Genomic DNA, 24387 nt, shown 5'->3' on the forward strand with positions numbered 1-24387 from the left:
TTTCTTTATCCTTTTTGGTTTGGGGGTAGGGGAAAGAATGATGATGCTCTCTATTCCGTACCCCATCTGCCTCATGGATACCATGTGAGGAAATTCTTTTTATCTAACTTATTATAAGCTGTTTAGGAAGGAACTTGTTAATGCTTCAGGGGGAGCCTGGACTCTGGTTTACACTTAGAAACACTTCAATTTCCCTTGTTGAACTGAGGTACTCTTTACTAAAGGTGTGAAAAGAAAGCAGGAAAAATTCTTCCCAGAGCAGTGAGCAATGTTGCCAGGCCTGGAGCCTATCCAAAACTCAGTTATATTTTGAACTTTAAGTAATGTATTTGGGTTCTTTGCAGAGAAATTTCTAACTTAATCCTTTTGTCCTCTATCCTTCCTTATCTCCTTTGAATTAATTAACACCTGACTGAATAAATGCTCTGTGGAGGGTTCTACTCTCGGAGGTATATGATATGCCCTTGCCTTCAAGGTTAGGAGCAAAACCTGAAAGAAATGAAAAGTTAGCAAGAGATTTATGTAACTACTAAAGCAGTAAGTCAATACTAATTATTTAAATTCAGTTATAAATTAGCTTTGCAGTTCGGAAGTGATAATTTGGTAAAGCAGTGATCAGAAGAGGGGTTTGTTTTCATCGGTGAGGAAAAATTAAGACTTGAAATTTTTTTTTAAATGGACAAAAGGAGGTCATCTGTGATTGATGGCATAGTATAGCCAATGAGAAAGCTTAACATCTGTGTGGGGAATAATGAATAATTTTTGTTTGTTTTTACTGAATCAGATTTTTGTAGGTAGTAAGATTAGGAAAATGCATCAAATCAGATTGTGATACTTTGATTTTGATGCCCTTTGGCCTTTTTTCTTTCTGTTCTTTCAGATGTTGAAGAATTTTGAGAATTGTGAATGATACAGTTAAGTTTAAATAATGATCAAATAATATTTTGATAGAGTGTAGGGAGAGAAATAATATTTTAGTGACATATAAGGAGAGAGTAGTATGTGTATGTGGTGTGTGTGGTGTTGGATTATTAGGGCATTCGTAGAAAAGGGGAAAATCGATGATCAGAACAACTGAAGGACGATTTGACAGATTTCTGATTGGCTACAGAGCCACACTCTCCAGCATTGTAATACTAAACCATCAAAGTAAAAATGTTCCTCTTCATGGGAGGGGATAAAAGGTACAGCAAAGGGAATAATAATGAATGGTATTGTAATAGTGTATGGTGACAGATAATAGCTACATTTGTGAAACTTGCATAATGTATAGAATGTATAGAATCGTTGCACCTGGGTGGCTCAGTCGCTTCATAAGGTAAGTCCTGTATCGGGCTCTGTGCTGACAGTTCGGAACCTGCTTGGGATGCTCTCTCTCCTTCTCTTTCTGCCTCTCCCCTGCTCACGTGCACTCTTTCTCAAATAAATAAACTTAAAAAAATATTTTTAAAAACTACCCAGTAACTCTTGCTGAGTCTTTAATTTTTTTATGTGAAATTTGAATACATATTTATTTCTATATACTTTTTCTGTATTCCTTTTGAAGGTGATTAGGAAAGAGGACACTGGGTGTTAAAGAGAAGTAAATAGAGCAGGAATAGAGATTTTTAAATCTTGGGAATGGAAAAGGAATCTGAAGCAAAGTAACACTGGCCCTTAGAACTGTACTGTGGCATCACTGGAATAGGGAGCAGGTATATTTGTAGGAGGGACTAAGAGGTCAGAGAATGGTCTGAGTTTCGTTGAGTGTCTCTGCTTAAAGATAAGGCTATATATCAAGTTTGTTTCTCTCTTCTCTGATCCTGATTCTTAATTTTTCTACTTTGTTGCATCTTTTTAAAAAAACATTTTTTAAATGTTTATTTATTTTTGAGAGACAGAGAGAGAGAGACAGAGTGTGAGCAGGGGAGCGGCAGAGAGAGAGAGGGAGACACAGAATCGGAAACAGGCTCTAGGCTCTGAGCTGTCAGAACAGAGCCTGATGCAGGGCTCAAACTCACGAACCATGAGATCATGACCTGAGCCAAAGTTGGATGCTAAACTGACTGAGCCACCCAGGTGCCTCCTACTTTGTTGCATCTTAAATACTTAGAGTATTGTGGTATATAAATATAGGATGGGAGCGGGACTTCCAAATCTTAGAAAATAATTTTGCTTTGGAATGGAAGGCCACATAGTCCGATGTAGGACTTGATCCCACGACCCCGGGATCATGACCTGAGCCGAAATGAAGAGCCAGACGCTCAACTGAGCCACCCAGGCACCCCCAGTTTTTCAGTTTTTAAAAAGAACTTATAAATTCTCAGGAGGGAGAATTTATAATGTATCTAGTGGCAAACATTTCTTTAATCTGTTCTTCTCTACTTTTCCCTATTTCCGGAAGTGGTGCCACCCTGTAACTCATTTCCTTAAACTGAAAACTTCCGAATAATCCTTCAGTTTTCTTTTTGCACTTCTTATACTCAACCCATTAGTAAATTTCACCTTCAAAATAGATTCCAAATCCTCCCACTCTGTCATGTCCATTGCTTCCTCTCAAAACCAAGCTGTCATCATTTGACCACTTGTGTAATGCTTTCCTAACTGGTTTCCCAGCTTCCAGTTTTGTTTCCCTACAGTCTTTCTCTATGGTGCCTACAGCCATCTTTTAAAACTTAAATCTTCAACTGGGGACATGAAATATATTGTGTTATATTTGATACAAGTTAGGCAAAATAAAACTAGCAGTAATGTACCTCAAAATGTAAAAAGCAGTCCAAATTTGAATTCATTGTAGCAATTAAAGATTTGTTAACTAGGATTGCATATAGAATTATATACCTAATTAAATTTAGGTGCTAAAGTGGTTCATTCCTCATTTAGAAAAATAGTGAAAATAATTTAACTCTCTTTCTTACCATTTGTAAGACATTATTATGGATCATCATATACCAGTGAATTTTCTTCAGTTTGTATTTAAAATTCTCCATGAGATAAATTCTACTTTATGCATATGAAGATAATTCTAATCCTTCTCTCACAGGATATATGTACATCTTTGGGAGTTTCATTTTCTCTATTGAAATCTTTTTCACATAGTTTGTCCATCTTGTCCTTTAAAATCTTTAACATATTTATTACGGAAATTTTAAAGTTCTTCTATTTTTTAATTTTTCTTTTAGGTTTATTTATTTTTAGAGAGAGAGCACGAGCAGGGGAGGGAACGAGAAAAGGGGATGGAGAGAATCCCAAGCAGTGCAGAGCCCCACGCAGGGTCTAAATGCACAAACCGCTAGATCATGACCCAAGCTGAAACCAAGAGTTGGACGCTTAACTGACTGAACCACCCAGGTGTCCTAAAATTTTAAAGTTTTTCTAATTCACATATGTGGGTCATCACTGAACCTGTTTCTATTGACTTTTTTCTTCTTGATTTTGGAATATCATTTCCTAATTCTGTTTATGGTCTTTTTTTTTTTTTTTAATAGACTATTTTTTTTTTAAGCTCCATTTTAGGTTTATAGTGAAATTGAGCAGAAAGTACAGAGACTTCCCATATATTAACCCCTACCCCATGTGTTCAGTATCCTCACACCAGTATGTTTGTTAAAATTGATGAACCTACACTGACACAGCATTATTCATAGTCCATAGTTTTTATTAGAGTTCACTCTTGGTGGTGTACATTCCTTGAGTTCTGAAAAATGTCTAATGACCTGTATCTACCATTATAGTATCATAGAGAATATTTTCACTGCCCTGAAAATCCTCTGTTCTCTTCCTTTTTTATCCTTGCCTTCCTACTAACCCTTGGCAATTGCTGATCTTTTTTTACTGTCTTCATAGTTTTACCTTTTCCAGAATACTGTACAGTTGGAATCATACAGTATTTGTTTTTTTTCATACTGAGTTCTTTCACTTAGTAATGTGCGCTTAAAGTTACTCCATATCTTTTCATGGCTTGATATAACTCATTTCTTTTTAAAAAGTGCTGAATAGTATTCCATTGTCTGCATGTACCATAGTTAATTTATCCATTCATCTACTGAAGGATATCTTGATTGCTTCCAAGTTGTGGCAGTTATGAATAAAGTTGCTATAAACATCCATGTACAGGTGCAGGCTTTTGTGTGGAAGTAAGTTTTCAACTCCTTTTCATAAATACTGCGTGTGATTGCTCGATTGTATGGTAAGAGTAAGTTTAGTTTTGTGAGACTGCCAAACTGTTTTCCACATTGGCTCTACTATTCCCACCAGCAATGAATGAGATTCCTTATTGCTCCACGTCCTTGCCAGAGTGTGGTATTGTCATTTTTCTGGGTTTTGGCCATTCTAATAGGTGTGTAGTGGTATCTTGTTTTCATTTGCATTTCCTAAATGACTTATGATGTGGAGCATTTTTCATATGCTTATTTGCCATCTCTATATCTTCTTTGGTAAGGTGTTTGTTCAGGTCTTTGGCCCACTTTTAGTTGGGTGTTTTTTTTTCTTGTTGTTTTAAGAATTCTTTGTATCTTTTTGTTTTTTTTTTTTTAAAAAAATTTTTTTTTTCAACGTTTTTTATTTATTTTTGGGACAGAGAGAGACAGAGCATGAATGGGGGAGGGGCAGAGAGAGAGGGAGACACAGAATCGGAAACAGGCTCCAGGCTCCGAGCCATCAGCCCAGAGCCTGACGCGGGGCTCGAACTCACGGACCGCGAGATCGTGACCTGGCTGAAGCCGGACGTTTAACCGACTGCGCCACCCAGGCGCCCCAAGAATTCTTTGTATCTTTTTGGATAGCAGCCCTTATCAGCTACTCATTTATATTATTTTCTCCCAGTCAGTGGCTTGTCTTCTTATGCTCTTCATGGTGTCTTTTGCAGAGCAGAAGGTTTTAATTTTAATTTTAATCAAGTGCAGCTTATCAATTCTTTCTCCCATGGATTGTGCCTTTGATGTTGTATCTAAAAAGACATTGCCGTATGGAAGGTTATCTGGATTTCTTCTTTGTTATTTTCTAGGAGTTTTACAGTTTTGCTTTTTACATTTAGGTCTGTGATCCATTTTGAGTTAATTTTTGTGAAGGGTTTGAAGTATGGTATCTAGATCCTTTTTTTTTTTTGCATGTGGCTGTCCAATCATTCCAGCAACATTTGTTGAAAAGACTGTCTTGTCCCTGTTTTTGCTATTTTATCAAACATCAGTTGACTATATTTATGTAGGTTTATTTTAGGACTCTCTGTTCTGTTTCACTGATGTATTTGTTTCTTTTTTCACCAGTATCAGACTGTCTTGATTACTGTAGCTTTATAGTAAGTCTTCTTTTTTTTAATGTTTTTTTTATTTATTTATTTATTTATTTATTTATTTATTTATTTTTAATTTTTTTAACGTTTTATTTATTTTTGAGACAGAGAGAGACAGAGCATGAACGGGGGAGGGGCAGAGAGAGAGGGAGACACAGAATCTGAACCAGGCTCCAGGCTCCGAGCCATCAGCCCAGAGCCCGACGCGGGGCTTGAACCCACGGACCGCGAGATCGTGACCTGAGCCGAAGTCGGACGCTTAACCGACTGAGCCACCCAGGCGCCCCTAATGTTTTATTTTTGAGAGAGAAGGAGAGAGTGTGAATAGGGGAGGGGCAGAGAGAGAGGGAGATACAGAATCCAAAGCAGGCTCCATGCTCTGAGCTGACAGCGCAGAGCCCAGTGTGGGGCTTGAACCTGCGAACTGTGAGATCATGACCCAAGCTGAAGTCGGACGCTTAACCGACTGAGCCACCCAGGCGCCCCTGTAGTAAGTCTTCTTTTTAATGATTGATTTTTTTTTTTTCGAAAGTTTATTTTCAAATGTACAATAGAATCTAAGAAACATTTCATTCTAACTGTAGATAGCAACAGCTGGTATGAAAAGGAATCCAGATGTTTAAACAGGGATAGAAATAAGTATCACCATTGCCACAGACACAAGGTACAGCTTACTTTTTGCCAGATTTCTTAATTCCACCTGTGGCCAGGAGACCCCTCCCCACGGCCTTTGCTTTAGCTCCTTGAGTTTCTTCTACTCCTCTTTCTGTTTGAATGCCTTATCTCATCCATCTCCTTGACCTGCTTCAGGGACTGACTTCATGCCACCTTCATGGCTGGACATGGTGCCTGCCGCTCCTTTCCCAGACTGCCACTGGAAGGGGTCTGGATGTCAGGTAGCATCAGTCTTCTGACTATTCCTCTCCTTCAGTATCGTGTTGGCTGTTCTACCCTTTTTGCTTTTTCATATAAATTTTATTTTATTTTATTTTATTTTTTTTTCATTTTTTTTTTTCATATAAATTTTAGAATCATTTTGTCAGTATCCATAAAATAACTTGATGAGGTTTTTGATTGAGATTACATTGAATATGTAGATCAAATCAGGAAGAACTGACCTCTTGACGGTATTTAGCTTTCCTGTCTGATCTCAGAATTTTTTTATACACTGCATTGGAATTTCTGCAGTTTTCCAGCATTTTTTTTTTTTTATACTTTATGCCTTGGGTAACTATCAAATGTAACTGAATTTTGACAGAGCTAATTTTAATTTTAATTTACTTTCATTTCTGAAGACTTATGATTTTGAAAAGAGATGGGTTTAAAAATTAATTATTTCAATACATAATAATTCTTAAACTTGGCTGTTGAAATGTTTTTTCAAATTGCTTTTGTACTTATTTTTAAAATTTTTATTGAAACACATGTAATCGCTTCTCGGCCTGTTGGCTAAGATCAAGTGAAATACAACATGTAAAAAAAAGTACACAAATAATGAATACACAGCTTAATATGGTGTTTTGACAAAGTCAACACCCATATGACAAGAAACATTACTGGCATCTCAAGCCCCTTTGTGCCCCTGTTGCATTCACTCCTTTTCCTTACCTTAGGTCTAACTGATATGCTCACTAGATTTGTTTTGCATTATTTTTCACTTCTGTTTTTTTTTTTTAATGTTTATTTATTTTGAGAGAAAGCATATGCACATGTGAGCAGGGGAGGTACAGAGAGAGAATCCCAAGCAGGCTCTGCGCTGTCTGCACAGAGCCTGACAGAGCTTGATCCCATGAACCGTGAGATCATAACCTGAGCTGAAATCAGGAGTTGGATGTTTGAGTGAGCTACCCAGGCACCCCTATTTTTCACTTCTAAATAAATGATGCTTGAACAAGCCTTAGGCCATTGATAGTGTTTTGGCGATGGGCGGTTTGAATTTTCTAAAATAAAAAGTTTAATACAACACACTCATACACTAATGAATGCCCATGTACTTATCATCCAGTGTTAATAATTAACAATTCACAGACAGTCTTCTTTCATCCAGCCTTCTAAGTTATTTTGAAACGAACCCCAGGTGTCACATTATCATTTTGATAGATATTTTTAAATCTGTATTTCTGAAAGATGAAAAGATGACTGTTTTTACCATAAAAGTTCTTTTTTTTTTAAGTTTGTGTATCTTGAGAGAGAGAGCACACATGAATGGGAGAGGAGCAGAGAGAGAATCCCAAGCAGGCTCCGCACTACCAGCACAGGGCCCATCTCAGGGCTGGAACCCATGAACCGTGAGATCATGACCTGAGCTGAAGTCACGAGCTGGGTACTTAAACAACCAAGCTACCTAGGCACCTCACCATAGAAGTAATTTAAAGAATATACCTACACCTTTTTTTAATTAAAAAAATTTTTTAATGTTTTATTTATTTTTGAGAGAGAGATAGAGAGCGAGCAGGGGGAGGGGCAGAGAGAAAGGGAGACAGAGGATCTGAAGCAGGCTCTGTGCTGACAGCAGAGCCTGATGCAGGGCTTGAATCCATGAGCCGTGAAATCATGATCAGAATCAAAGTCGGATGCTTAATGGACTGAGCCACCCAGGCGCCCAAAGATAACTACACCTTTAAAGAAAAATCAGTTAATTCCTTACTATCAGAGATTCCCTTAGAGTTCAAAGCTCTCCAAATATAATTCTCTATACTGTTTATTTGTTTGAATTAAGATCCATATATTGGCATTCGTTGGCATGTCCCTTAAGTCTCCTTTAATCTGAAGGTTCTCCCTGTCTTTTTTTCTTGCAATATTGGTAATCTTTTCAAAAGCTGGTTGTTGTTTTTATTTCTCAAAGTATTTTTTTCATGGGTATTCTCCTTCAGCCTTTTTATGAATGTGATTAGTGTGAGGTTTAAAAATTGGGGTATAATTTACATACAGTTAAATGCACAGATCTTGGTGAATTTTGGTAATTGTATAGATCAGTGTTTCCACCACTTAATGTATATTGTTTTCAGTTAATACCCTTTTTAAATGGAAAGAGAGGAGAAATCCTTTTCATTCTTTAGATTCTAAAGTTTAGAGTAAGTACAGTGGCAAGGAACAAAAAATAATCATTGATTGCTATTAGGAATATAAAGCTTTTTGCTTTTCACAGCCAGATAGGTGAATTAAGAAAATTTGGGGTTTGGAAAATATTACTTGCTACCAGAGGGATATATGTAACATTTTAGAGCTAAAGGTGAGAAGTGTAAATGCACTGGGTTGGAATTTGCATCTTCCGTGGAAAGCTGTGGCTGTTTGGTTATTCCTGTAAATTGTATGCACCCTTCCCCCACAACCTTCACCTCTGCCTCAGTTTCAGGCAACAGACAATCTCCTCTAAACTTTTTAAAGTCAGGAGGATCATGTGGTTATTAACTCCAGGAAAGAGATAACTACAGTTGAGGCATATAAATGTCTTAAGTATGTTATTTGACAGACATTAGCCTACTTGGTTCTTTCATCTGTCTGTGGTTTGAATTTATTGTTTATTTAACTTTGGGGACTTTATTAATCAACTTGTGTTTTCTTAGAGTAGGGCACTGATCTTAGTTTGATATCATTATTAAGGTAGAATAGAAGTTACTGAGTGGCTACTCTGTGTGAGGAATTATCTTAAATACAACTCTCTTAATAAGCAACTAAGTGATGGAGGTGATGACAGCCATTTTGTACATAGCCTAGATCTGGAAACAGAGAATTTGTGATTTGTACAAGTTATATAGCTAGTAACTACTAAGAACAGGGCTTTAAACCCTGAACTTTTACTCCAAAACCTTTGAACAGTTTTCACTAAAATACACTGTCTTCATGAGTATTAGAAACCTAAGAAATAGTAACTCTGCCCTTTGCAAATGCTTGCTGCTTATATGTATGTGAAGAAACAGTCATATATAAAACAAAATTTTGTCAAATCCAATTGTGATAGAATTTCTGCATGAATGTGCAAGTCTCAAATTGTTTCAGGAGAAAGTTTTACACTAAACAGTCAGTAAAACAAAATAATTTGTCTAGTGTTTATGGTGCAATATAATGACATTAGACCGATATTTTTGTTTTAAAGGTAATAGGTAAATTGATCAGATTTTCTTTAGATAATTCAGCTCAGGATATGACTTTTTTAGAAGTGGGGGTTACTTAAATTTTCTAGTTCTTCATTGAATTTATAGTTTAACTTTTAAGATGAAAAGTCTGTTTTCATTTTATGGAAAGTGGATATATTTTAAAAATCTTTTCCTAACTTAACATAGTAATATAAATTTGTTTTAAAAGAGGTAATGTCTTTTATACTCCTTAAAAATTGTTTACCTAAATTCAGATTTAATTTCTATTTTGAAAAAAAAAATGACTTCTGTGTCTATTGTTTCTGCTCCTTTTCAAATCTTGAGAACCTTTTAACCAATCATAATTACAATCAACTGAATTTTACTTTATCTTTGGGTGCTCTGTTTTTTAAACAAATTCTCATTTTAAATACTTCAAATTATTACATTTACCAAGCTTATTACTAGACTTTTTGTCCCTAAGATCCTGCCCCTCTCCTAAAAAGCCATTCTAAATTTTTTAACAGAAAATCAGCTTCCTTTCAAACTTGCCATAGTATTAAAAAAAATGTAGTTGTCTTTTTCTTGGTTTTATTGAGCTTTCATAGTCTTAAAAGATTTCAGAAGATCATGGTTTTCTCTAATAGAAGTACATACTGCTTCTTGAAAGTTTTTTTTGTTTGTTTTTGTTTTTATTTTTGTTTTTTAAATGTAAAGTTGATTGGGTAAGGCAAATGGAACAACCAGTTAAGCTCATTCCTTCTGTACTTATTATTAACTTCAAAGCTCCTAGTTTTAACCTCTGGTTCAGTCCCATCTTACTAGATTTAAGTGGTTTTTGTTTTGTTTTTTTTTTCATGCAGGTTCTGCTCATTAATCACCACGAGTGTGGATCTGAAGAAGAGTTTATTACCTCTCTTTTTTTGAGTATGTTTAACTTCAGATACACACAACGTAGCTTCTCCTTCCCTATTAGATTCTTAGAAGGTAGTTATATTTTTATAGTCTCCTTCTTGTGACTTTGATAGTTGTGATCAATAAGAATAAAAACTATTCCTTACTACATACTGGGCTACTGCATGCAAATCAGTTCATTTAAAACCTCCTGGAGGTCTTTGGCATGCCAGACATAAAACCATGAGTGTTTGTTTGTGGAGGTAACCATGTTCCAAAGGAATTTAAGAGTTCTTTTATCAAGAAACTGGGAGAGTTATCTTTCAGGCTCTGGGAATCACTTATTTTAAGGGGCTTGCTTTTGGTGTGTGATTTTCAAAATTAATTTAAAATGGGAAATGGTAAATTAAAAATATTCTTGTGGTATTAGATTTTTGAGTGAGTAGTATAGAGAAGTTAGCTTGCATTTTACCTATTGTATGCTTAACAAAATAGATGATTGTATCATGTAAACATTAATGAGAATATTTTTCCATGTTTGCAACTTTTAGACACAGCAATATATTTTTCTTCTTGTACATGAATATGGTAAATGAAATATGGTAACAAAATTCATTCATGTTTTTTATATCTAGGGTTGGAAAAAAGAAAGAATTCTGGCTGAATATCCTGATGGCAGGATAATAATGGTTCTTCCTGAAGACCCAAAGTATGCTCTGAAAAAGGTAAATTTTCAGTGAAATTTCGTGTAGAATGGATAATGTAATTTTGTAGCCACTTTTAACAGGGTAATGCATTATTGGCATAGCATATTTAAACACCAATTCTGAAAACAAGCAATAAGCATTTAAAGAATAAAGAATACAACCCAACTGAAAAATTATGCTTTAAACTTGTAATGGGTTTGGGATATGTGAAATAAATTTTTAGTGAATTGATTACTGTCCCCTATTATCAGTAAATTGAGTGATGATATAATAGGCATGCTAGTTTATGATGCCACATAAGTGACTTCAAGAATCAGAATTATAATTAAAATGTGAATAACTTTGAAAATTAAAATGAACAATTTTAAAGTTTCATGTTGAGAGTAAGTTTTTATTTTTATTATTTTTATTTTTTGAAGTTTATTTATTTTGAGGGAGAGGGAGCGAGCAGGGGAGGGGCAGAGAGAGAGAAAGGGAGGGAGAGAATCCCAAGCAGGCTCTGTGCTGTCAGCGTGGAGCCCAATGTGGGTCTCGACCTCATGAACTGTGAGATCATGATATGAGCCAAAATCAAGAGTCAGATGCTTTACTGACCAAACCACCCAGGCACCCTGAGAGTAAATTTTTAAATAAAAGCTTATTGCAGAAGAGGATATAATAGTAGTAATTCTGAGATTAAGCATGAGGTAGTCATATAATGTTAAGAGAAAAAAGATATATTCTGATTTATAGTTATAATGTAGAAAACTTAAAAAGATCCTCTTATCTAGTGTGAACCAGGTTTTACTCCAACTTAGAGTTCCATACTTTGAAGGTTTGGAGAAATAAACCAGAGAGATAATGAAGTCTGGAATCATTCTATTACATCAAGTATCTTTTTTTTTTTTTTTTTTTTTTTTTTTCCAATTTCCACATGCGTTTTCAGAAGTACCTTGTAATGTACAGCAATGGGTCCAGTTGTCTATATGTAAATCTTAATTTCACTGAGCTATGTCCAGAATGTCTAGAAAATGCAAGAAAAATGATTTATTTATGCTTATTTTTAGATTAACAATTGGACCTCTTTAAATTTAGGATAACTTAACCAATAGCTCAGTTGGTTAAGCGTCTGACTTCGGCTCAGGTCATGGTCTCGCGGTTTGTGAGTTTGAACCCCACATCAGGCTCTTCGCTGACCACACAGAGCCTGGAGCCTGCTTTGGAGTCTCTGTCTCCCTCTCTCTGTCCCTGCCCTGCTCACACTCTGTCTCTCTCTCTCTCTCAAAAATAAATACCTATTAAAAACAATTTTTTTTTTTAATTTAGGATAACTTCACTTGAAAGGGAGGTTGAAAGAAACATTTTAACCCTATCATTTGAAAATATAGCTAACATTCTACTTTATCTTACTGTTTTTGACTTCAGATAACCCTGTATTATCTATGACAGGACAATCTCAGATAACCAAATAAGCCCCCATACTACACCACTGCCTAATAATATAGACAATAGCATTTAGAATGACACATAACTATGCCCCCTGTCTTATATTTGAAACATTGATCCTTGTCATAAAAACAAATATTTGTTAGTTAATATTGGATTAGTGATTGACTAAATGTAAATTATGTAGTTTTTGGAATTCCAGCCATTACCGTTTGGAAATGAACAGTTGCTACACCACCACATGTGGCATTTGGACTTTTCTTAACTAAGAATATTAAGTAAATATGAACATCCTCGTTTTAGTTTCTCAGGACAGAATCTTAGTAACAATGCAGTATGTTACTAGTTAATATCCCATAATGGGTTAAAAATGAAAATCTAAGGAATTGTGAGTCATTTGCCTTTAGGAACTGAAATATGAGTTGTATTATGGGCTCCTGTTCTAGGATTAAAAGGACTTGAGTTTTCATCCCTGAATAAAGGATTTATTACATGGTATTCTACATGTCAGAGGTATGAAGACTTAATGCTCTTAGGGGTTATTTTCATTTTAAACTTAGTAACACAAATGAGTATTTGTTGGACTGATTATTTGCATTTGCTGAGTGTTTATTTATTTTTGAGAGAGCCTGAGCAGGGAAAGGGCAGAGAGAGAGAATCCGAAGCAGGCTCCATGCTGTCAGTGCAGAGCCAACGTGGGGCTCAATCCCATAAACTGTGACATCATGATCTAAGAAATTAAGAGTCAGGTGCTTAACCAAATGAGCCACGCAGGTGCCTCTTGCATTTTTTTTTTTTTTTTAAACTGGGGAAAGAAGTAATGTTTGAGTACTTACAAAAACCTTTTAGTGCCTACAAGAGCTAGAGCTTGTATTTGACCTTGACCACAGTTCTAGGAGGTAAACTACAAGAAGCATGGTTTGATGTCATATTAGTATTTAAGGATTCAAATCTCTGCTCCTTGGTTTTCTAGATGTCCAGTATCTGACATGAGAAAGTTACCTTTGAATTTTCTTCCTTGCACATGTAAAGTGAGGAACCATAGACTTTGAAGAGATGTTGGATTTAAGTAAGATAATATCTGGCCAATGGTTGATAAGGAATAAACATGTGTTTCTTTCCTCTCACTTCCATTTTACTGATGAGAGTACTAATTAAGGCTTGGAAAGAAAAGTGGCTTGCCTGGCTAAGATTCCAGTGAAGCTCTCTCCAGTTCTCAAACCCGTGATGCTTCTAATGGGACGCTTTAATGTTCTTATTGTCCGTTGTAGAAACTCTCACTGTTTTTGTTCTTTAGACTGCTGGTCTTGGCATTACTGTCCATTTCTTACCACATTTTGCACATTGTTCCGCAGGCCTTGAAAAACAGGTCAGTAGGTCAGCATAATCATTCCAATTTTTTTAATTTAAAATTTTTTTTATTTTTAGAGAGAGTAGGAACTGAGAGAGAGAGAATATCTTAAGTAGGTTCTCTTGCTCAGTGCAGAGCCTAACATGGGGCTTGATCCCTAGAGCCAACTGAGCCACCCAGGTGCCCCCCAAAGAACTCTTTAAACAATGTCCTGCTTCGAATAATATACTCAACTTACTGAACTGTAATAGTATATTTTTACATCTATACATTGCTTTTTTTGTTACAAAAAATACTGTTCTTTATTTGGCAGGTTGACGAGATTAGAGAGATGGTTGATAATGATTTAGGTTTCCAACAGGCTCCACTAATGTGCTATTCCAGAACTAAAACACTTCTGTTTATCTCTAATGACAAAAAAGTAGTTGGTTGCCTAATTGCGGAACATATCCAGTGGGTGAGTGACTTTTAAAGAGTGTTCATATGTAGTTTGGTGGCTAAAGGGTTTACTGTGTAAACTTCAATAACATAATCCTGGTAAATTTATCAACATTTGATGTAAGGAAGCATGTGAATGTCAGATTTCCTGTAATTTTTTATTAAGTGGAATTGTATCTTGCGTGAGAATTAGTTTCTCAAGTTAGTATATAAAATAAAAATTTTATAAATGGAAAGCACTGTAAAATTTTCTGTAGGAAGTTTCCATGTTGGAGACTAATGTAATGTATGCCTCAGTCGCTTTAGTACTGGAATGAAGCAAAGGTTGGCAAACTGTTGCCTGAGGACAAAACCCAGCCTGTTTTTGTAAATAAAATCTTACTGTAAAATAGTGATATCCTTTTGCTTACATATTGTCTGTGGCTGGTTTTCCACTACAAAGACTGAGTTGAATAGTTGCAGCAGAAGTCAGGTGGGCTACAAAGCCTTTCTTTATAAAAAGTTGCCCATCCCCAGAATAGATCACCACTTCTTTGGTTGAGTGCTAGGTAAGAATTTGGTTTGTATTTAGGAGCCAAATTGTACAAAAACTAAATAAAAGAATCACAATAAAAGGTATATGCTCACATTGGGTAAGTTATGTACTAATAGACCAACTTAGGAGAACAGTAGATTCTGTTTATGCTCAAAGAAGGCATACCTTATTTAAATTGGCTTTTTTCAGCTGAGCTCTTGTTCATGAATTCAGTGCACATTGGATTTGACTTTTGTTCAGTTGGTATCTTTTAGTATATAAATAGTTGCCTGCAAATGTATATTTTATCATAAAGTTTTCTAACGAAACAAAGTCAAAACAAGTCTTCATGGACTAATTTCTCTATGTTAAAAAATTTCAGCCTTAAATTGTATAGCTTTATGAATCTTGTCTATTTTAACAAAATTGATTTAAATGAATAGCTGATAAGGTGATTTGGGGATATAAATTTGATATGAAATGGCTTGCAGAGTTTGCCATATTGAAATTGAGTTAATTTTACGTAGTGCAAACCCTTGTATTTGTTTCATTTCTGTTCTGCCTAGTTCCACAAATGATTTTTGCAGTGTTTAGAAGATAGTTATGTAATGGCTGTTTGTTGTTAATTCTTCACTGTATTGTCTGATTGTTTTAAGTTTTGTACCATGTCCCATCAGAAGGCTGGTTGTTGTCCAACTAGACTGGTAGAGGAGACATCATGCTTTTTAAATCACTTTGGTGGTTTTTTTTTAAAGTGACAGGAGTGTGGGGAAAGCAGCTTTTAAAACTCTTGATTCTTCTGCCATTCCTATTCCTAGTTCTTGCATAGCTGTGAACCCTAAAACTGTGGCAGCAATCACACAGACAGTTGTTATGACTGCTGAGTTCTTCACATGTGCTTTGCTGGTCCTTGGAATGTGGGTAATAGAGGAAAAAAATAACATTCAGTTGCCATTATGGGCCAGCCATGATGGCAAGGTATTTTGTATGTATTACCTTATTTAATTTCTCAACAGTTTTCTGAAAGAGGTGATAAATACCTCTAGTTTATAGATGAGGATCTCAAATCTTAATTAGTTACCTCTCTCATGGTGACATAACTAGTAAGTGAATTAGAATGGAATGGAGATTCAGGTCTATTTCCTGCTAAAGTGGGAGTGAAAATATACGTGACTCCCATAGTTTAAGAAGCCAGACACAAGTAGTGACCTCCTCACTAAGGTTAGTACTAGACAACTGATAATTTTCTTACTTTAAAATTTTTTCCTCTAATTTTGATATATTAGGGCTACAGAGTTATAGAAGAGAAACTTCCAGTTATCAGGTCAGAAGAAGAAAAAGTCAGATTTGAAAGGCAAAAAGCCTGGTGCTGCTCAACATTGCCAGAGCCTGCAATCTGTGGGATCAGTCGGATATGGGTATTCAGCATGATGCGTCGGAAGAAAATTGCCTCTCGCATGATTGAATGCCTAAGGTAACTTGAATGTAATTCTTCAAGTCATTTTCTGTTGTTCTAAGATTTCAGCAGATTTTTAGTATAAAGATTGGCATTTAATTAATCTTAAATGTATAATCTTTATCTTCTTAATTTAAAATTTGCGTAATATTGTCAGCATATTGGATCTGTGTTTTTTATGTGAAGTTAATCTGAGGGGGGAGAAAGCACTATCAGTTAAATACTGTTAAACCATTTTTGCTTACTTGTAACTATATTAGGGCAAAATAACCCACTTATTTCAAACTGTGTTCAATATCAGAGAATTTTAAAGAAAATCAGATCAGTGTGGGAAGTTTTTTGGGAATTTAGCTTTTAGGAAAATTTGTCTTAATTTAAGAATATTATTTGTAAATTATTTAAGTCTCTTATTAGTTTTTCTTTTTGCTTTTGTTGCTTGATTTTAAATTAAAGGTATAGAGGAAAAGACTCAGATAAATTGCATGTTTTTTTGTTGTTGTTCTTTTAAAGTACCTTTGCTAACAGATTAATGGAGGTTCAAATTAATCATGCAGATGAGGTTTTCATGTCAGTCTCTTGTTTTTGTTTATTCCTAAAATCCCTGTCTGCAATTACTGTAGGTATAGCTTTCAAAGTAATTCATCATTGTGAGGTCATAAGGCTCTAGAAATCTTAGAGCCTTAATGTGTTTCTGGTCTCTTCCCCCTTATTTTATTGTGAATAATGATCCAGGAGGGCTCAGGTCTACCCACACTTTTCATGATGAGTGCAGGCAGGTATATTTCTAGCTCTTTAAAAACTAAACCTGGAAAATGCAGCTGCTGAAATACTAGTCCTAAATATGAGGGCATTGCCCTTCCTTTGTTTTTTTAAATGAAAAGCAGTTTTATTTATCTTTAATTTTTTTTTAAGTTTATTCACTTAGAGCAAGAGCGAGCACAAGTGGGGGAGGGGCAGAGAGAGAGAGAGAGAGAGAGAGATAGAGAGAGAGAATCCCACGCAGGCTCTTCACCATCAGCGCAAAGCCGAAGTCAGATGCTTAACCAACTGAGCCACCCGGGCGCCCTGCCCCTCCTTTAAGATTACAGTGTGAAAATTCTAATAGTCTGTATCCTGGCTAATAAAAAAAATTTTTTTTTTGTTAAAAACAGCCGTATTGAGCTGGGATTACGTAGCATAAAATTCATCTATACAGTCAGTGGGTTTTAGTATATTCAGAAGGCTGTGCAGCCATCATCACTTTCCAATTCCAGAACATTTCCATCACTGTCCCCCCACAACCCACACCTGTTAGAAATCACTCCCCATTTCCCTCTCCCCCACCTTCTTACAATCACTAATGTACTTTTCTATCTGAATGAATTTGCCTATTCTGAACATTTCATATAAATGGATTCCTATAATATATGACCTTTTGTGACTGGTTTATTTTACTTAGCATGTTTTCAAGGTTCATCCATGTTGTAGCATGTATCTGTGTGCTTCATCCCTTTTTTTATTGCCAAATAATACCCCATTGTATGCATATACCACCACATTTCATTTATCCAGTTATCAGTTGATGGACATTGGGTTGGTTATACTTTCTGGCTGGTATGAATAATCTATGAACATTCATGTACAAATTTTTGTGTGTTTTTATTTCTTGGTAATTGGTTTGCACGTTTTTATTTCTCTTGGTATATATCTAGGAGTAGAATTGTTGGGCCATATGATAACTGTTTGTGTAACATTTTGAGGAGCTGCCAACCTGTTTATTTATCAAAGCAGCTACACTATTTTACAGTCCCTCCAGCCACATAACAGGCTCGATATCCTCACCCAACACCTGTCATAATTTTAGCTATCCTAATGAGTGTGGAATGGTATTTTGTTTTGGTTTTGATTTACATTTCCCTAATGACTAATGATGTTCACCATCTTTTCATGTGCTTATTGGCCATTTATATATATTTTTTAGAGAAATGCCTATTCAGATCCTGTGTCCATTGTTTTTCTTATTAAATTATAATAGTTCTTTATATATTCTGGAGACAAGTCCCTTATCAGATATATGATCTCCAAATTTTTTTTTTTCAAATTTTTATTTAAATTTTAGTTAGTTAACATATAGTGTAGTATTGGTTTCAGGAGCAGAATTCAGTGATTCATCATTTACATATAATATCCAGTGCTCATCATAACAAGTGCTCTTCTTAATACCCATCACCCACTAGCCCATCCCCCACCCTCCTCCCTCCATCAACCCTCAGTTTGTTCGCCATGTTTAAGAGTCTCTTATGGTTTGTTTTTCTTTCTCTCCCTCCTCCCATCCCCCCCCCATATTTTTCTGTTTTGTTTCTTAAATTCCACATGAGTGAAATCATACGGTATTTGTCTTTCTCTGACTGACTTATTTCATTCAGCACAGTACACTCTAGCTCCATCCACATTGTTGCAAATGGCAAGATTTCATTCATTTAATAGCTAAGTAATGTTCCATTGTGTATATATACCACATCTTCTTTATCTCTTCATCCCAGTTGATGGACATGCAGGTATTTTCCACCATTTCATAGCTGTCTTTTCATCTTTTTTATGTGCTTTGAAGCACAAAAGTCTTTAATTTTGAACTCCAAATTATATATCTTTTTCTATTGTCATTTGTGTTTTTGGTGTCCTAAGAAGCCATTTCCTAATGCAAGGCCACAAAGATCTATACCTATATTTTCTTCTAAGAGTTCATTAGTTTAGTTCTTACATTTAGGTCTTTGATTCATTTTAAGTTAATTTTTGTGTATGATGTGAGATGAGATCCAACCTCATTTTTTTTTTTTTAATTTTTTTTAACGTTTATTTTTGAGAGCATGAGCAGGGGAGAGGCACAGAAAGAGGGAGACATAGAATCTGGAGCAGGCCTCAGGTTCTGAGCTGTCTGCACAGAGCTCGACATGGGGCTCGATCTCATGGAACTGTGAGATCATGACCTGAGCTGAAGTTGGATGCTTACCTGAGGCACCCAGGAGCCCCCAAACTCATTTTTTTTTTTTTAATTTTTTTTTTCAACATTTTTTATTTTTATTTTTGGGACAGAGAGAGACAGAGCATGAACGGGGGAGGGGCAGAGAGAGAGGGAGACACAGAATCGGAAACAGGCTCCAGGCTCCGAGCCATCAGCCCAGAGCCTGACGCGGGGCTCGAACTCACGGACCGCAAGATCGTGACCTGGCTGAAGTCGGACGCTTAACCGACTGCGCCACCCAGGCGCCCCTCATTTTTTTTTTTTTATATATGGATATCCAGTTGTCCCAGCACCATTTGTTAAACAGATTGGTCTTTTCCATCAAATGGTCTCTGCACCCATGTCTGAAATCATTGATTGTCAGGGTTTTATATCTGGAGTCTTCAGTTCTATTCCATTGATCTGTTCTTATGCCAGTAGCACACTGTTTTCAATTCTGTAGCTTTGTAGTATGTTGCAAAATATGGAAGTGTGACTTCTTCAGTTTTGTTCTTTTTTAAGATTCTTTGACTATTCAATGACTTTTCCATTTCCATATGAGTTTTAGGACACCAGTTTGTTAATTTCTGCAAAAGCAGCCATAGATCTGATTCATAAACACGGGTTATCTTTCTCTTTATTTAAGTTTCCAGGTTTTACACTTCTTTTGTTAAACTTACTCCTGAGATAGTTAATTTCAGGTATATAGAAATCTAATTAATTAAAAATTTTTTTTTAATGTTTATTCATTTTTTGAGACAGAGCACAAGCAGGGGAGGGGCAGAGAGGGAGACATAGAATCTGAAGCAGGCTCCAGTCTCTGAGCAGTCAGCACAGAGCCCGAAGAGGGGCTCAAACTCAGAAACTACAAGATCATGACCTGAGCTGAGGTCAGATATTTAACGGACTGAGCCACCCAGGCGCCCCAATTAATTTTTTTTAATTTTATTAATGTTTACTTATTTTTGAGAGAGAGAGAGAGAGCGAGCAGGGGAGGGGCAGAGAGAGAGGGAAACACAGAATCAGAAGCAGGCTCCAGGCTCCGAGCTGTCAGCACAGAGCCTGATGTGGGGCTTGAACTCACGAGCCATGAGATCATGACCTGAGCCGAAGTCAGATGCTCAACTGACTGAGCCACCCAGGCGCACCCCCAATTAATTTTTTAATCTTGATCTTGTATCCTGCAACCTTGCAGAACTCCCTTTTTAATTAGATCTAATATTTTTTGTGTGTGAATTCCTTAGGATTTTTGTATATATAAGATCATCCAAAAGTGTCCAAAAAGAGAGTTTTTTACTTCTTCCTTCCTGATCTGCTTTTTAGTTTCTTTTCCTTGTCTACTTGCCCTGACTAGAGCCTGCAGTTAAGTACACTATTGAATGGAAGAGGTGCAAACACAGATAGCCTTAACTTGTTCCTGATCTCTGGGGGACACTTTCCAGTCTTCACATTAACTTTAATGTTCTCTGATTCTCTTTATCAGGTTGAGAAAGTTCCTTCTACTCTGATTTGTTGAGTGTTTTTATCATGAAAAGGTGTTGAGTAAATGTTTTAAAACCGTTGTTGCTTTCCTAAAAAAATTTTTTTTAATTTAATTTTAAAATTTACATCCAAATCAGTTAGCATATAGGGCAACAATGATTTCAGGAGTAGATTCCTTAGTGCCCCTTACCCATTTAGCCCATCCTCCCCCCCCCCCCACACCCCTTGCTGTAACCCTCTGTCAGTTCTCCATATTTATGAACCTCTTCTGTTTTGTCCCCCTCCCTGTTTTTATATTATTTTTGTTTCCCTTCCCTTATGTTCATCTGTTTTGTCTCTTAAAGTCCTCATATGAGTGAAGTCATGTGATTTTTGTCTTTCTCTAATTTCACTTAGCATAATACCCTCCAGTTCCATCCATGTAGTTGCAAATGACAAGATTTCATTCTTTTTGACTGCTGAGTAATACTCCATTGTATATAGATACCACCTCTTCTTTATCCATTCATCCATCGATGGACATTTGGGCTCTTTCCATACTTTGGCTATTGTTGATAGTGCTGCTGTATACATAGGGGTGCATGTGTCCCTTCAAAACAGCACACCTGTATCCCATAGATAAATGCCTAGTAGTGCAATTGCTGGGTCATGGGGTAGTTCTATTTTTAGAGGAACCTCCATACTGTTTTCCACAGTGGCTGCACTAGCTTGCATTCCCATCCTAAAAATTTTTTTACCTCACATTATTAATAATCTATGTGAACAGTTATTTTCAATGATTTTTAGAACATAAACATTACCTGAAAAGTCTTTCTGGTCAAATTGTATTTGACAGGTTTTTCCAATTTTAATGATAAAAATAGTAATTTTTTTTTTTACCCTTTCACACCCCCCCTTTTTTTTTTTAATAGGAGTAACTTTATATATGGCTCATATTTGAGTAAAGAAGAAATTGCTTTCTCAGATCCCACTCCTGATGGAAAACTCTTTGCAACACAGTACTGTGGCACTGGTCAGTTTCTGGTATATAATTTTATTAATGGACAAAATAACACTTAAAACAAATTCTTGCCTCTTGCTTGCAGTACTAGAAGACATCTACTGAAGAGAATGGATTGGTTGCTGACTTTAACCAGGAACTAGGGCCATTTTTATTACAATGAACTCAGGACTGGCAACAACCATAAGGTTGTTCCATTTTCATAAAATTGGAAACAATGCAGTAATAGCTTATTATTGTTTTGTTTTTTAAAGAAGATATTTTATTATCTTTTACAGAAATTTATGATTGATGTATTTTATCTATAGTTATTTAGACATGTTTACATGCAGCAGATAATTGTTCATAGTGGACTGAAAACTAATGCAAGGACTATGGTCTCAGTGATAAGTATATTTTGAAGTTCTTAATATGGAAATATACCAGTGTAGCTTGGTACTGTATTTTTTTATATTGATCTGCTGATACCAGTTATAGTTTTAAAGATTGTATTTTTACAGAGCGGAAAACAATGTTTTTGAGTTACTATTCAAGAGGGTGCAATATTGCCTATTTAGGAATTCAAAGCTAATTGTTAAAGGGTCTGAAATACATTTTGAAGGAACCCCTGCAAAAAAGCAAAGTTCCAAATAAGCAGGAATAATTTGGAATATTGAGCATTTTCTTCCATTTCTTTCTTTCCTATTCTTGATGCAGGAGGAGGTGGAAGGTGGTATAGAATAGAGGCTTTCCTTCTTGGAGAGCTTTATTGTAGTGACTAGAATTAGAAAATACCCTCTAAAGTTTATTATTCTTTCATTCTGGTTTTATTTCTTAAAATAAATGTTAATTGGGTACACTTAGGCTAGTAACAGATCCCAAAGAGGTTTTATAAAAACCTGTGGAATAGTTGTAAGCTAACTATGGATGACTTGGTATCTGCTTTGTTATTCCTCAGAAATACTACACTGAGTATATGCCTGCGTTACTGGACTTCATTTTGATACTTGTCTATCCTTCATAGTGCCCTCTACTTTAAAGGGTTTATATGTTGAAAAACTGCTGTGGCCTTTTATGACCTTGTATATAATGTAGAATAAAATAATAAAATACTTGATAGCTTTTTCTAAGTGATAAATGTGATGACAGTGTGTTGTCATTTGTGCTTTTTCAGGGAGTTAAATTTGATACCTTAAAATAGAATTAAAATAGTGGCTTCTTAAAAGTTTCACCATTATGGGGCGCCTGGGTGGCGCAGTCGGTTAAGCGTCCGACTTCAGCCAGGTCACGATCTCGCGGTCCGTGAGTTCGAGCCCCGCGTCAGGCTCTGGGCCGATGGCTCGGAGCCTGGAGCCTGTTTACGATTCTGTGTCTCCCTCTCTCTCTGCCCCTCCCCCGTTCATGCTCTGTCTCTCTCTGTCCCAAAAAAAATAAATAAAAAACGTTGAAAAAAAAAAAAATTAAAAAAAAAAAAAAAAGTTTCACCATTTTGCCAAAGGATCAGTATGTCAGTAACAATTCTGAACTTGGTCTTCAAAAAGCAAAATCCTAACATGGAAATATTCTGATCTTTTGAAGAAAGAGCCATAGCCCAAGAATGAAGCACCACTATGGTCTAACAGATTATTTTTATGAGCTGAAATGATAATCATATCTTCATTAAAAACCAGCTGAAATTTAGAGCTTTAAATTATCAGGTGTGTATTTTATCCCCCTATAGATGTATGCTTTTCACATTTATAGAGTGGTATAAGGCTCTGTACTCTTCTTTGTAGGGGTGTAAATATTTCCCTTTGACTCATCATAATGGTCTGACTTGACACTCCCTTGCCTTTGAACTTTAAACTCTTACAGTCACCCCTGGTGTCATCATTTGCCTGACAGGGACTGTAACTTTTTAAAAAGAGCATGCAATTTTCGTGTATAGTATAGATGCTCTATTAACTGTTAATCTCATAATACAGATCCAGTTTGCATAGAAACATGGTATGCTGCTTTGGGGAGCCAGAGTTGGTGTTTTCTAGGGGACTTGGAAGTAGAGAATATATATCTATTGGTTGGTTTAAATGTTACAATTACTAGGAAGACTGTTTTCATGTTTATATTGAAGAAACAGCCCCTCAAATAACTTTTACAATCTAGGTGTTTTTGTAAGAATAGCATTAGTAACATCTAACTTTTGAGTGTTTGCTATGTGTCACACCTTTAATATAGTGCTGCATTATTTTATTTAATTGTCATGACAACTCAAGTGAAGAATCTGGAATTTAGAGATTAAGAGACTGCTTTATAGGAGTCTGGGTGAAAAATGTTGAAACACTGAACTAAAGTTATGATGTGTTGATGAAGATGAGGAAACAGATAAACTTTGAGGAGACAAAATGGAAGAATCGAAAGAGTTGATAACTGGCCAGAGAAGGATCATGGCAAAGAATTTAGGGTAATTTGGAATTTTGAGTAACTGAATAGATGGATTGGGTCAGAAGGGAATACTGGAGAATTACTGGGAGAATTGGACTAGGAAGGATGAGCTCAATTTTGGTAAAGATTTTGACGTGGTTGCAGAATCCCCAAGGGGAGATACCTGTTTGGTATATAATTGGATATGTTGATCTAGAGTTTGAGAGAAGTCTGAACTAAGGAAATTTAATAATTATTCAGAGGTTTAGAGGAGATGTCCCCACCCTGAGGTTTGTAAAATGACATGGTAGGAGAGAGTTGTGAGGAATACCATCATTTAAGAGTCTTGAAGAAGAGTACCTGGGAAGAGGTCAGAGGATCAGAAGAGAGTGGTAGAAACCAAAGGAAGAGTTTCA

At 35.9% G+C, this 24387-nt stretch overlaps 1 protein-coding gene across 7 annotated transcripts in view; it reads left to right on the top strand.

Moving 5' to 3' along the window:
* The window catches only part of ESCO1 (establishment of sister chromatid cohesion N-acetyltransferase 1), a 76014-nt gene extending 53300 nt beyond the window's left edge, over nucleotides 1-22714 (top strand). For 5 of the 7 annotated variants that reach the window (XM_058692534.1, XM_058692536.1, XM_058692537.1 and 2 more), the window contains 4 exons: nucleotides 10875-10964; nucleotides 14036-14179; nucleotides 15961-16148; nucleotides 21504-22714. In XM_058692534.1, coding sequence (XP_058548517.1) covers nucleotides 10875-10964; nucleotides 14036-14179; nucleotides 15961-16148; nucleotides 21504-21651 — 570 coding nt within the window. In that variant the 3' untranslated portion in view covers nucleotides 21652-22714. Of the gene's footprint in view, nucleotides 1-10208; nucleotides 10333-10874; nucleotides 10965-14035; nucleotides 14180-15960; nucleotides 16149-21503 lie in introns of those variants that run through there. The other 2 variants (XR_009251031.1, XR_009251032.1) reach the window with 2 other exon arrangements.
* The last annotated feature ends 1673 nt before the right edge of the window (nucleotides 22715-24387 follow it).

Source organism: Neofelis nebulosa, chromosome 11, assembly GCF_028018385.1.
Source record: "Neofelis nebulosa isolate mNeoNeb1 chromosome 11, mNeoNeb1.pri, whole genome shotgun sequence".
Classification (NCBI taxonomy): domain Eukaryota; kingdom Metazoa; phylum Chordata; class Mammalia; order Carnivora; family Felidae; genus Neofelis; species Neofelis nebulosa.